The sequence below is a fragment of the Onychomys torridus genome, chromosome 4, assembly GCF_903995425.1.
Source record: "Onychomys torridus chromosome 4, mOncTor1.1, whole genome shotgun sequence".
In the NCBI taxonomy this organism is placed as follows: Eukaryota; Metazoa; Chordata; class Mammalia; order Rodentia; family Cricetidae; genus Onychomys; species Onychomys torridus.
In genome coordinates this window covers 107,334,860-107,348,566 of record NC_050446.1, presented here as the reverse complement: position 1 = coordinate 107,348,566, position 13,707 = coordinate 107,334,860, and the positions used below count along the sequence as shown (strand labels likewise).

At 42.3% G+C, this 13,707-nt stretch overlaps 1 protein-coding gene across 2 annotated transcripts in view; it reads left to right on the top strand.

The window, feature by feature from the left end:
- The window catches only part of Fermt1 (fermitin family member 1), a 42,624-nt gene that overhangs the window by 24,934 nt on the left and 3,983 nt on the right, over positions 1-13,707 (top strand). For both annotated transcript variants that reach the window (XM_036186667.1, XM_036186666.1), the window contains exons 10-14: positions 6,420-6,544; positions 7,426-7,532; positions 8,981-9,202; positions 9,733-9,857; positions 13,555-13,696. In XM_036186667.1, coding sequence (XP_036042560.1) covers positions 6,420-6,544; positions 7,426-7,532; positions 8,981-9,202; positions 9,733-9,857; positions 13,555-13,696 — 721 coding nt within the window. The remainder of the gene's footprint in view (positions 1-6,419; positions 6,545-7,425; positions 7,533-8,980; positions 9,203-9,732; positions 9,858-13,554; positions 13,697-13,707) is intronic.

Below are 13,707 nucleotides of genomic sequence, written 5' to 3'. Positions count from 1 at the left end.
TGAGTGGAGTTTTTATAGCTCTGAGCCTTAGTTTCCTAAGCTGTAAAGGGAGGGTATACCTCTTCTTGAGTTTGTTGGGAGTATTGAATACAATGAGACATTTGAAGAATGTAGTTTGGTGCTTGGTACATACGTGCTCACAGACCAGTGGTGTAAATATGAGCAGGTCAGCAAGATTGAACATGTATATCACAACAACATTTCTGTTAGGGTCTGCTTTGGAGCCTCAGGACTCCTACACCATCAGAGAGCTGTTTGGAAGTGTAGTTATTCTTTGTTTCTAGTTCTTTGTTCCTGGGCTTACAGGGAGTAGTCACTTTTATTTACCTCCATTCACCTGCTCGGTGCTGGTCAGTCTGCTCCCATCTCTGTTTGCTTTATTGGGTGAGTGCCACCCTTGTGATAGTGCCAAAGGGTGTTAAAGTTGAAAGAAACAAGGCAGTCACTGTGTCGCTTTATGGTTTGTTGACTTTTCTTAACTATTCTTTACTGGGGCACCTGGCCTTGAGAGAAAATGCAAGTAGCTTTTGACCATACTAGAGGCAGAAAAGGACTTGCAAAGATAGAATGGTGAATGAGGTGTACCTGAGAAGCAAGGGTCCAAGGTGCTGTTTGTCACTGAGTTTCTAGTATTGGTTTGTTTGGTCTTTTGTTGTGATGATAGGGTATGATCTCAGGTGACTTCTGTAACACAAGTAGCTGTAACGAGGATTGATTAGTCTAATGACACTCGGAGCTTCAGGGGGAAAGAGTAATTGGACATGGCAAATAGAGCTTTATAAAATATACATAGTTATTTCACAAAGAAAGTTAGTTTTCATAGTCTCCAAATAGAGTGTAGCCAGCACACCAAAAAACCAAATGAAGGCAGCCCCTTCCTGTCCATGCTCTAGTGTTTGACAAAGGGATGACGTGTTGAAAGTGACCTGTGTCCTCTTCACTTCTGCTGCCTGGTGTCTTGACTGTAACTTACACGCACAACCACTAAGACTGTCCTTGTATATTATTGAATGGACACTGTCTACCAAAGGTCTCAAGACACTAGATTCACTATACAGTAATGGTGATACAGTAGTGTTCCTACAAGGAAGAAATGCAGAAAGGAAGGTGAGAGGTTATGTGAGAGAGGGACAGGGACAGGGGGAGGAAAGGAAGAGTCCTGGAGAGTGAGTAGAGCTGCATTCCTAATAGTGTTGGGCCCAAGAGGCCCTGGGTTTCCTTTCCTCATTGATATGAGAACAGTAGATGAGTTCTTTGAGGTCGACTTTTTCTTCTTTGTACAGGGAAGCTCTTTATTGTTTTCTAAACAAACTGTTGTCCCCATTATCACTGTTGAATGGTGAGCTTCAGTTTCCAGCAACATGGCATTGAGTCTAATGAGCACCCCAATCCTGAATGCTGTGTAAAACACTAGATTGTAACCAACAAAAATGTTCATAAAAAGAAGCCACAGCCACACAGGAATTGGGTTCTCACGGCTTGGGACTGGTGTTTGTTGTTTTGCATGTTGGGTTGATTGGTTTAATTATTTGGTTTTGGGGGTTTTTTGTTTTGGTTTTTGTTTGTTTGTTTTTGTTTCATGTCATAGCTGCCTTGGCTTTATTTATTTATTTATTTATTTATTTATTTATTTATTTATTATTAAGAGATTTTCTATTCATTTTACATATCAACCATAGATTATCCTGTTCTCCCTCCTCCCACCCACCCAACCCCCATTCCCACCTCCTCCAAGGTAAGGTAATCATTTGTTTTGAGACAGGCCGCTATGTAGCTCTGGCTGACCTTGAACTCACTCTGTAGAACGGCTGGGCTCAAACTCACTGAGATCTGCCTGCCTCTGCCTGCAAGTGCTGGAGTTACAGATGTGTGCCACCACACCTGGCTGGGGCTGGGGTTTTAATTTCTATATATAAGCATAAGGCATACAGTTCTACTGTTCACATAAAGCAATAAGCCAGACAGAAGCAACCAGCAAAAGGTAGGAACTCATGAGGGCCATCTTCTCTGCTCAAAACAAAATAGGAAAACTACAGGGCACCTGGCCAGCAGAGAGGAAGCTATACCACCTTGCAATGCCATCTATGGGAAAACAGAAAGTCTCTCTTGTGGAATCAGAGGCAGGGTGCATGCTTGGTGCAGACTGGGATAACCTGAATGTCTTAACCAATAAGGGAATCTAAAGGAAAGCTGGTTTGGGCCACAAGACCCATGAAGCCCTAACAACTGCAGCTAGGGAAATACTTAAGAGGAAGCTACCCACATACTTCATATGGAAAACAATTCACGTTCCCACGGAAAATCACAGCCATGTGACTTGGTGGGCCATTAATAATTTTAGATGTTAAAATACTAAGAAACTATCAAGTGAGTACGATTACAACTAGTAAGTAAATTTAAAAGTAAAAAGGATAGCAAAATAGAACATGAATTGTTGAAAGGATTAAAATAGAAATTCTGACAATAAAATGTGTAGCGTAGGGGTGTTAAATTGCTAGGTAGAGAGTTGAATTACTGCAAGATTGAGGTCTATAGGGCTACATAGTGAGAACCCGACACAAAATAAAATTTTTAATTGTTTCGGTGCATTAACCACCAAATTATTAATGCCATCAAAGAAAATCCAAATGGCATAAATATGACTTAAATAGACTAGCAAGGCCCAACCTGTGTCTATTGGGAGTTCTAGAGGAAATAATTGGAGAGAATGAAGCATTCAAAAGAGTTTTAAGTTTTAAAAGTTTCCCATGAATCATAAAAATGCTTAAATCCATGGGTCATGGGTCTTAGGCAGGAAAAATCAATAAATCATTGAATCTTGGTAAACCCAACCATTGATAACATCTTGAAGATGAGAGGAAGAAAAGCATGGACTCCTTACAGGAGAAGAACAGAAAGATGGCAGCCCAGCATGTCACATGGGCAGCCAGTGGTAACAGGAAGTGGTCCAGAAAGTTCTGAGAGAAAAGAGTGCTCAGTCAAGTCTACTTCCTGTAGGTCTGCAAATATATACCAGACAAACACAATCCTAAGAAAGTCTGCATTTGAGAAAAGCAGATTTATAAGTCTTGGCAATACAAATAAATGACTTTATGTGGACAGGGTGTATGCCAAAGCTGCTACCAGTGCCACTTTGGAGCAGATAAAATGGCTCCGTCGACAGTTAATAGGAATGCTGCAGATAAAACTTGTTCACTGAGTTATTTATCAGTAAACTACCACAGCAAAGAACTTCTAGTAATACTTACACATGAGCTGTATAGTTGATTTCTTTCAAGGCAAGACTCTTAAAATATTCCAGGATCTTTACAATACTTCATAAATAAATGGAGAATGATCATAAAAGTTTGATCCCACCGTAAGACTCACTGGCTTCATGTAGGCAAAGCCATTAAGTGGTTTTGTGAGGTTTTGTTTTTCAAAAATAAGTATCCCCTACTTAGCATCTCTTGTAAGCCACCACATGCTTCCAAATCTGCATACACACTTGCCTCTCCTTGAAGGAACAAGTGATTGTGAAATAGTTATAGTATAACCAGTTTTTGAAAGATAGGAATGTTGTGAAGATAGCATTTTTTAGATTAGTTTTTTTAAATATTTTATGTATATGGGTGTTTTGACTGCATTTGTGTGTGTACACCATGTGCAAGGGTGGTGCCCACAGAGGTCAGAAGAGGGCATCAGAGCCCATGGAAATGGTTACAAGTGATTGTGAGCTACCATGTGGGTGCAGCAAACGGTCTTAACTGCTGAGCCAATTCTCCAGTTATCCCCAAAGATAACATTTTAGAAATATTCTGCAATGTTTCCATGGTTACCCTGTTGCTAATAATCATGCTATGCATTAAAAAGACAAATGTTAGGGCTGGGGATTTAGCTCAATGGTAGAGTGCTTGCCTAGCAAGCTCAAGGCCCTGGGTTCGGTCCTCAGCTCCGACAAAAAAAAAGACAAATGTTAGGTCAAGCATAGTGATGCACACCTTTAATCTCAGCACTCAGGCAGGAGAGACAGGCAGATCTCTGTGAGTTCGAGGACAGCCTAGTTGACATAGTGAGTTCCACAACAGCTAGGGTTGTTGCACAGAGAAACACCATCTCAAAAACAACCAAGAGACAAATGTTGTGGATCTAAAACATCAATTTCACTGCAGTGGAAAGTAGAAATGGCAGTGTGATCTGGAATAAGAAGGAAATCGGTGATGGCCAAAGGATACAGAGATCCAGTATGTGAGATAAGTGAGTCCTGGAAGTCACCACAACAAAGAGTAGTTTACTAAGAAAATTAACTCTTCTTACACTGAAGGGAACAGTAAGAAGGAAGGAACAAGGAAACTCTGAGAGGTTTCATACATGTATATGGCATTAACAGCAATGATTTCACATTGGTATCCGCAAATCCATCCAGATTTGTATATCAGGTATACAAAACTCTTCATATGTCAACCATACCTAATTACAGTATTTTTGCAATTTTTAGGCTGGTGTCTTAGAGTTTCTATTGTTGTGAAGAGAACCATGACCACGGCAACTCTCATAAAGGAAGACATTTCATTGGGGTGGCTCCCTTATAGTTCAGAGGTTTAGTCCATTATTGTCATGGTGGGGAGCAAGGCAGCATGCAGGCAGACATGATGCTAGAGAAGGAGCCAAGAGTTCTTACATCTTGATCTGCAGACAACAGGAAGTGGTCTGAGATACTGGGTGTGGCTTGAACATATATAAGACCTCAAAGCCCACCTCCACACTGGCACACTTCCTCCAACAAAGCCATGCTTCCTAATAGTGCCCCTCCCTTTGGGGGCCATTTCTTTCAAACCACCACAGCTGGCATACAGAATGATGCTTTGTGGTATCTTCTTACATAAATGTCATTATACTTTCTTCTCATTGCCCACCACTACCCACCCCTGCTAAAGTGGTTTTATAAAAACAATAATGGCTGAGGATGTAGTTCAGTGGTAGAGTGTGTTTGTCTAGTGTGCCAGGGCCTGGTTCAGTCCATAAACCATAAGAGAAAAAAAGTCTGAATGCTGTTAAAACATGGTAACATATATTTCCATGTTACATGTGATCTATTTCAAGAGCTACAATGAGTTTGAAATGTACTTATTAAAAATATTAAAATTCAGCTGGGCGGTTGTGGTGCACGCCTTTAATCCCAGTACTTGGAAGGCAGAGCTAGGAGGATCTCTGTGAGTTCGAGGCCAGCCTGGGCTACAGAGTGAGTTCCAGGAAAGGCACAAAGCTACACAGAGAAATCCTGTCTTGAAAAACCAAAAATAAATAAATAAATAAATTAAATAAAATAAAATAAAATTCTAAATTCTATAAAATTCTTTCCTAAGTGATGACTGGCTTCAGAGAAGATGGAAATTAGTAGTTTTGTCTTGACAAACACTTGTACAGCTAGGGCTACAGTGTCATGATTCAGTAATCACAGTTGAGATAAATCCATTGGTTTTGAGTAAGCAATGGCTTCCTTTCTTGAAATGGGCTTAATGTTCCATTCACTTTGTATTTTTGTGTAAGTTTAATAATGTTTTTAGTATCACAGTGTTACTGTTTATATATACTTACACATTCGTCAAGAAGGTAGCTATTTAAAATGTTTTGAGGGTTTTTTTTGTTTGTTGGGTTTGGTTTGGTTTGGCTTGGTTTTTTTCTAGTTTTTTGAGATAGGATTTCACTGTATAGCCCTGGTTGTCCTGGAATTCACTCTGTAGACCAAGCTGGCCTCAAACTCAAAGAGATTCACCTGCCTCTGAGTACTGGGATTAAAGGCATGCACCACCATCACCAGGCAAATTTTTTTAATTAAGTTATTTATTTTACATCCAGACCACAGTTTCCCCTCCCTCCTCTCAATCCTCCCCCCAACTCCCCTCTGCCCCACCCCATCCACTCCTCCTTTCTATTCATAAAAGAGCAAACCTCCCATGAGTATCAACAAAACACGGCATATCAAGTTGCAGTAAGATTAAGCACCTCCCCCTTGTATTAAGGCTGGACAAGGTGACTCAGTATGAGGAGTAGGGTCCCAGAAGCCAGCAAAAGAGTCAGAGACAGGTCCTGCTCCCACTGTTAGGAGTCCCACGGTGGCAGAGGAAGAACATGGACCCAAGAGGTCTGACATGACTTCTGGGCCTTTTAATTAATTTGCATCAATGTGTACATCACACAGCAACGTTTCACTTCCTGCTTTTATCTGTTAGTGGGCTGGGGATGCAGTTCAGTGGGACAGCACTTACTCAGCATGCCCAAAGCCCTGGGTCTGATCCGCAGCACCATTAGAAAAAAGTAGAAGTAAAATCAGAAATTTGAAAATTGTTTTAACAATAAAGACTATGTTATCCCAATATTTGCAATGTATTCTACAGTTCCAACTAGTGTTTATATATGTGCTATTCTTTAATTTGCAGGCCCAAGAAGCTAATGTTAAAAGCTTTCAAGCAATACTGGTTTGTCTTTAAAGACACATCAATAGCCTACTTTAAAAATAAGGAACTTGAACAAGGAGAGCCAATAGAAAAACTAAACATTAGAGGTAAGAGTTTTTTTGCACCTCGCTTTGGCATCCAAGAGGATGCAGAAGAACTCCGAGCCTCTCTGCCTGCCAGACAGCAGCTCCTCTGCATTGCAGGACATGGGCATTGCATGAGGTCTGTGCTGGGCTCTCCCTTCTCACCCAGCGTGTGAGGCTTTCTGATTCAAAGTCAGTTGTGTCCAGGCTGGGAGTTGGTTCGGTGGTAGAGCATGTACTTTGTGCAAGGTTCCTGGTTCAATCCTAAGCACTGCAGAGACGGGCTGGGGAGGAATGCCATGAAACGTTTATGTTTCAGTCTTAGTGACTTTAGCGCCCGTTCTCGTTGCTGAAAGTGACTCTGAGCGCAGTGGCGTCTCAGCCCCCTGGGTTATTTAACCAGCCGGTGTACTCAGCTCTACAGTCATTGTACCAGAGGGTCACTTCTGCTTTGGTCGCTTTTACATTTTTATTCATACCAGGAGAGGGGCTAACCTCCTGGGGCAGGAGGATTATGGATTCAAGGCCAGCCTAAGCTACACAGCCAATTCAAGGCCAGCCTAGGACACATTAAGATCTTGTCTCAAAAAAAAAAAAAAATATATATATATATATAATATATATATATATATATATATATATATATATATATATATATTTGTAATTGCTCCTAACAAGATAGCCAATATCATCCTAAAAATGAATTCAATTGATTTTTAAAGGAAATAATAGAATCATTTTCTTTATCTATGTTGTTTATATTCCTAATTAGTTTTCTCTGAATTATTGTTATTGGTTGCTCCTCCAGCTTTGACTCATGGGCATGTCTCAGCTGTAGATACACATTGGTATTTATTACAACAGATTTCTCAGCACTCAGTTTTGACCTGCTTTTTGTTCTTCAGGCTGTGAAATTGCTCCAGATGTAAATGTAGCAGCGAGAAAATTTGGAATCAAGTTACTAATCCCTGTCGCCGACGGTATGAATGAAGTGTATTTGAGATGTGACCATGTAAGTAGAGCCACTAAATCTCATCAGCTCCTCTGTATTAAGACTAAGCAGAGGCTGGCAAGATGGCTCAGTGAGTAAAGGTGCCTGCTGCCAAACTGAGTGATCTGAGTTCGAGCCTCAGGACTCACACAGTGGAAGGAAAGAGCTGGCTCCCCAAGGTCGTCTTCTGATCTCCTCCACTCATACACCAGGATACACATGTGCCTACCCCCCAAGACAATTAATAAATAAAATTTAATACTAAGAGCAAAATACACAGATACGTGTGGATGTACATATAATGGGTTTGATCTCATAAACACATCATAAATTAAAATTACTGTTCAGTCAAAATTGCATTTAAAACACCTAACCTGCAAACATCCCAACTAAGCCTATCTTAGGCATGCTCAGAACACATACATTAGCCTACACATAGGCTGAAGCACCTAACACAACACCTATATTATAGCAAGTACTAAATGCTATATGTGATGTATTGAATTCTGTACTGAAAGGATCACTGCAAAACTGAAGTCTCCTCTATAGAACTGTAGTAAATGCATCCCCATAGAGGTCATAGCTTGAGCTGCTGCTCTGTAACATACATGGTAAGTAGTGTTGCACTGATGTTCTAAAAATGTTTGAATTCTGGCTGGAGGAGTCTGATGTTCCAGGCTGCTATTAGCTGGCTGCATCTTATTAAACTGCAAGTCTACCTAGGCTTGGCTCCTTGCTTCAGTTTGAGCTGACTTTGTATTTATTCTGGGTCCCAGGCTGCCTGGCACAGGCATTAAAGAGCAATAGAAACTCCACTGACCGGTTCAAATCCCATCCAAGGCCTGATTGTCTCCTTAGAGTTGGAATCTTTACCTAGGACAGATGAGGATACAAACAATACAGAAAGCCTGGGGTAGGGTTCTTCATCATGGATGTCACCCATGTTATGAAGCTGGAAATCGTGTCTAGGAAGCTCTCAGGAAATTTGGGGTTTCATTTGTCTGCACTGCTCAGGACTCCTTTGTCTCCTTGCACTATTTTGCAAAATCATTCAAAGCTGGGGCTGAAGAGACAGCTCAGAGGTTAAGAGCACTGGCTGCTCATCCAAAGGATCTAAGTTCAATTCCCAGCACCCACATGGCAGCACACAACTCTCTGTAACTCAAATTCCAGGGGATCTGACACCTTCACACCAATACACATAAGATATACTTAGATAAATTATTTTAAAATATTGTTCAAAGCTGACAGGACACACTTCAAAAGTTCTTGCTGGGTGTTATCTTCAGCAGCTAGCAGCCCTCAGAAAGAGTGCGGCTTCACATCTTTCTGTGATCGGATAACATTAGTTTTGTATCATAGCCCAAGGCCTCTATTGCTTCTCACCCTTTTGGCTAAGATCTCTGCTGATCTGTAGCAAGGTGGCTCTACTGAGGACTTGCTTCTAAGCCCTCTGACATTTGTTTCAGGAGGATCAATATGCCCGGTGGATGGCTGCCTGCATCTTGGCATCAAAGGGTAAAACCATGGCAGACAGCTCCTATCAGCCAGAGGTCGTCAGCATCCTTTCATTTCTGAAGATGAAAAACAGGACCTCATCACCTCTTGTGGCTTCCAGTATCGAAAGCATGGACATGAACCCAGACTGTTTAGTATCGCCTCGCTGTGCAAAAAAGCACAAGTCTAAACAGGTTCTCGCCTGCTTGGTTGTTTACAATACTTAGGCTCTAAAATAAAAGGAGGGGCTCTGTCCAATTAAGGCTGTCATCATGAAAAATAGGTTAATCTAGAAATTTGACAATGCACTGGGTAGTAAACAGTGTGACAGAATTAGAGATTATTTTACTGCGGACTGGATAGAGTAATAATCCAGAGTTAAACCATTAAGAATCAAATTTATGCTCCCATAGAGTGGGTTAAAGTTTGCACAGGTGAACCTATGCAGTGTAAGCAACACCGGAGAGAGCCATCTGCATAAACCTTAGAAGTGTGTGTGTGTTAACTGATCTTGGCCCTCCCCCTCCTCCTCAGTGATTTTCACAACTCTGCCAAAAGGAGAAAGTGAATGAACTAACTAGTTAATTAATAGAACAAGCCATCTGTGCAGAGTTAAGTGGAGCCCTGGATGGATTGTTCTCACTGGGGATCTAGAGCCAGAGGAATGATTAGAAAGCAATTAGCAAATGTGAAGCAGAGTTTGATGTCTCCTGTTTCTGCTTAGCTGGCAGCCCGGATCCTGGAAGCTCACCATAACGTGGCCCAGATGCCTCTGGTCGAAGCCAAACTGCAGTTCATCCAGGCATGGCAGTCCTTACCGGAGTTCGGCCTCACCTACTACCTCGTCAGGTAATCACAGGGTCTTTTCACTTTCCCTTCAGCCATAGATGGCTTGCTGGAAGCCTACTTTGTTCTCAGCCTAGAATGTCAAGCTCTTATTTTAGAATGTTGCCCTTTCATAAATGCTCCAAGTACTCCGACTGCCCTTAAGAATCTTCCATACCTTCTGCTCAGTGAGTCAACACTCCCCCAAAACTCAGCTAAATGCAGGAAAGGAAATGTTCAGATTTTAGCTGGGCGGTGGTGATGCACGCCTTTAATCCCAGCACTCGCGAGGCAAAGTCAGGCAGATCTCTGTGAGTTCAAGGTCAGTCTTGTCTACAGAGTGAGATCCAGGACAGGCACCAAAGCTACACAGAGAAACCCTGTCTCAAAAAGCCAAAAAAGAAAGAATGAAAGAGAGAAAGAAGGAAGGAAGGAAGGAAGGAAGGAAGGAAGGAAGGAAGGAAGGAAGGAAGGAAGGAAGGAAGGAGAGAGAGAAAAGAAATGTTCAGATTTTACACATTGTATTATTTTACGCTAACGGCCTGTGCTCAACCAAAAGGAGAGTGTCCACTCCTGAGTTTGTGCCACCTGTGACCTTCCTTCACATCAACTTTCCCTCCCTGCCGTGATCTCATAGTAGGGCTTTGTAGAGTTTTGGGTTTCCAGATAGATGTCCTAGCAAACACACGCATCATGTTCCCTGGCCTTTTCTGAAAAGACACTGTTCCTGTGGATCACAGAAAATGTCTGGGTCTGAATGCCCTGTATGTGACTCATCTATTATCACCTTCTTGTATTGTACAGATGAGAACATGTCTCTCTATGGAAAAAAAGAGTTACATGATTTGTCCAAGTTCAACCCAATAGTCAGGGACACTGACATTGGTCATCTGCACTGGTACAATGGCTGTGTCTACCATATAAAGTACGGCTCTCGAGGGTGTACATAGACAGGCTCAGAATTGATGTTTTAATCAAACCCACCTTCTGCCACGCCTTCCTCTCCAGATCCTCCCACTTCCCTCCAATCATTTTCCCAACTTCAAGTACTCCTTTTTAAGGCAGCCGAGTCCAAGTAAGGGAGACCGGTGCTTAAGCAAAATGTATGCCTAATCCTCTGGTACAGCAAGTGGTAGATCACGACCTCATTTCAAACCGCAGTTGACTGACTTGTGTAAGATACAGCCAATCACAAACATACAGTTTGTGTACGTTTCGGTTCTTTCCAAAAATCTGGTTCCTCCAGCCTCTGCCGGCAAGGGAATGTGTTCAGACTTTTCAATTCACTTCTATTCACATCTCACTTAACTTTTGCTTACACTCTTTGTCCCCCACAAAATCCTGTTGCTTTATTCACCACAACAAAGAGTTGTTATGCAATGACATATGGTGGCACACCATTATCAGCCTGGCAATCAGGACAAAGGCAGGTGGACCATGTGTGTTTAAGGCCACCTGCAGACCAGCCTGAGCTACATAGCCAGGCAAAGCATCAAGGAATGGGGATGTAGCACAGTGAGAGGGCACTGGACTCCGTCCCAAGCACAAAGGGGGAAAAAGATGGAGAGAGGACAAATTACATTGGATATTCACATATGAGCACATGTGTATGTGCACGTATGCACACATGGCACAGGCTTACCTGTAACTCAGAGGTCATCACCACACAGTGGGAAGCAGGGATATGTAAACCAGTCAGGCCCAGCATCTAATCTCCCCTCTTCCTATGCTATCTCCTGGGTATTTGCATTAGTCTTCCCAAGATTCAGCTTGGAGACTTGCTAGTGGGTATCTGGACCTGCTCTGTTGAGCAAATCCAACAGGGTGGCTGGGTGGCTGGACCCTGATGTCCTCCTCCTTCCTCTCTCATTCCTTAATCTTTTCTCCTCCCAGATTTCTCCTTCTATCTATTCTCTCTGCCTGCCAGCCCCACCTATCCTTTCTCTTACCTTGCTATTGGCCGTTCAGAGCTTTATTAGACCATCCAGTGTTTTACACAGGTACAGTAACACAGCTTCACAGAGTTAAACAAATGCAACATAAACAAAAGTAACACACCTTAAAATAATATTCTACAGCGCATGCCTTCCTCCTGGACCTATACTTCCAACACAGCAGATCTCCCTAGTTACCCTCCTCCCTCCCTGGCCAATTCTTTTAATCTCCTGTCCTGGTCCATTCTTGTCTCCCTGGTTTCTTAGAATACTAGAATGCACAAGCTCATGGAACTTAAACCACTCCTCACACTATAGCTCAGTCATTTATTTGGCTTCCTTTATATAAGGAGTTGTTGCTCTGGGGTGTGTATCTTGATCCACAAATCCACTCTTAAACTGCAGATTCACCCATCCAACCACATCAGGGTGTCTAATGAGTTGGCATCTCATCTTACCATGTCCAAAACGCCTTTCTCCCCTAAAGCTGCCCCTCCTTGAATTATCCTGCACCTCACTAAATAACACTTTTCTTTTTCTTTCTTTTTTTTTAAAGATTTATTTATTTATTATGTGTACACCATGTATGACTGCAGCCCAGAAGAGGGCACCAGATCTCATTACAAGTGGTTGTGAGCCACCATGTGGTTGCTGGGAATTGAACTCAGGACCTCTGGAAGAGCAGTCAGTGCTCTTAACCACTGAGCCATCTCTCCAGCCCCACTTTTCTTGTAGATGTGCCCCAAGTCATTCTTGACTGCATGGTCTCTGTCGCACTGACACCATGTATACTGGCAAATCCTACCAGCTCTGCCTTCAGGGCACACCCAGAATCTCACCACCACTTGGGCCTACCTAGTTTCTCTGCTTCTAGCCTTGTCTTCTAGGAGCATCCAGAGTGATTCCTTTAAAACCTGAGGCAGTCCATGCTAAGCCTCTGCCCCACTCAGAGTCAGCATGTCTTTACAGCTTAGCTCTCTGTGTCCATTCCTCTGCCCTTCTTATACTGTGCCAGTCACCCTGGCCTCCTGGCAGTCTTTAAGCATCCTCATTTATACGCATAAGTGGTAATGCTGCAATACTGCATTGCCTGCCACACTTTTCCTCCCAGATACCCACATAGCTCACTCACCCCCAGGCATCAGCTCTTTGGTTCTGTCACCTTCTTCTCTGACCTCTATCTACAACTGTAATGACCTCATGCTAGAACTCCCTATCACCTCTTCACTTTGCTTTCCTCTGTTATCTTATCTGGCACATGGACATCCTTTATTTGTGTTCTTCACTCCCTGCTGGTCAGGAATAGTCTACCCCCCAAGACTAGAATGCTGTGGTGCTAATTTTGTATGACATGGTTTGACTTCCTCTGATTTTGTTTACTCTGATGTCATTTTCTTTTAAAGAATGTCTTCAGGGAAACCTTCATTCCCTTCCATTCTTCATATCTTCTCTATCAGCACAAAAGTGCCCTCCTTCAGAACGTAGATTGCTTATTGACTTTTCTTCTGAGATAATTTAGAAATGTTATGAGGTCACCTTTGAGAAACTGTGTGGGGTCAGAGAGCTGGCTCAGCAGATAAAAGCCACATGAACCTGGTGACTTGAGGTCCCTGGGACCCACATAAAGGTGGAAGGACAGAACAGACTCCATAGAGTTGTCCTCTGACCTTCACACGTGTGTTTTGCACCCACATATACACATCCTGCATACAAACAATAACAATAAATTATTTTTAAAAACATATATGAATAACTGTTGTTCTCTTAATTAACACTATTATTTTCAGATTTAAAGGAAGCAAGAAAGATGACATTCTGGGAGTCTCATACAACAGGTTGATCAGAATCGATGCAGTCACTGGGATTCCAGTTACAACATGGAGATTCGCCAATATGAAGCAGTGGAATGTCAACTGGGAAATCCGGCAGGTGAGGTAGAA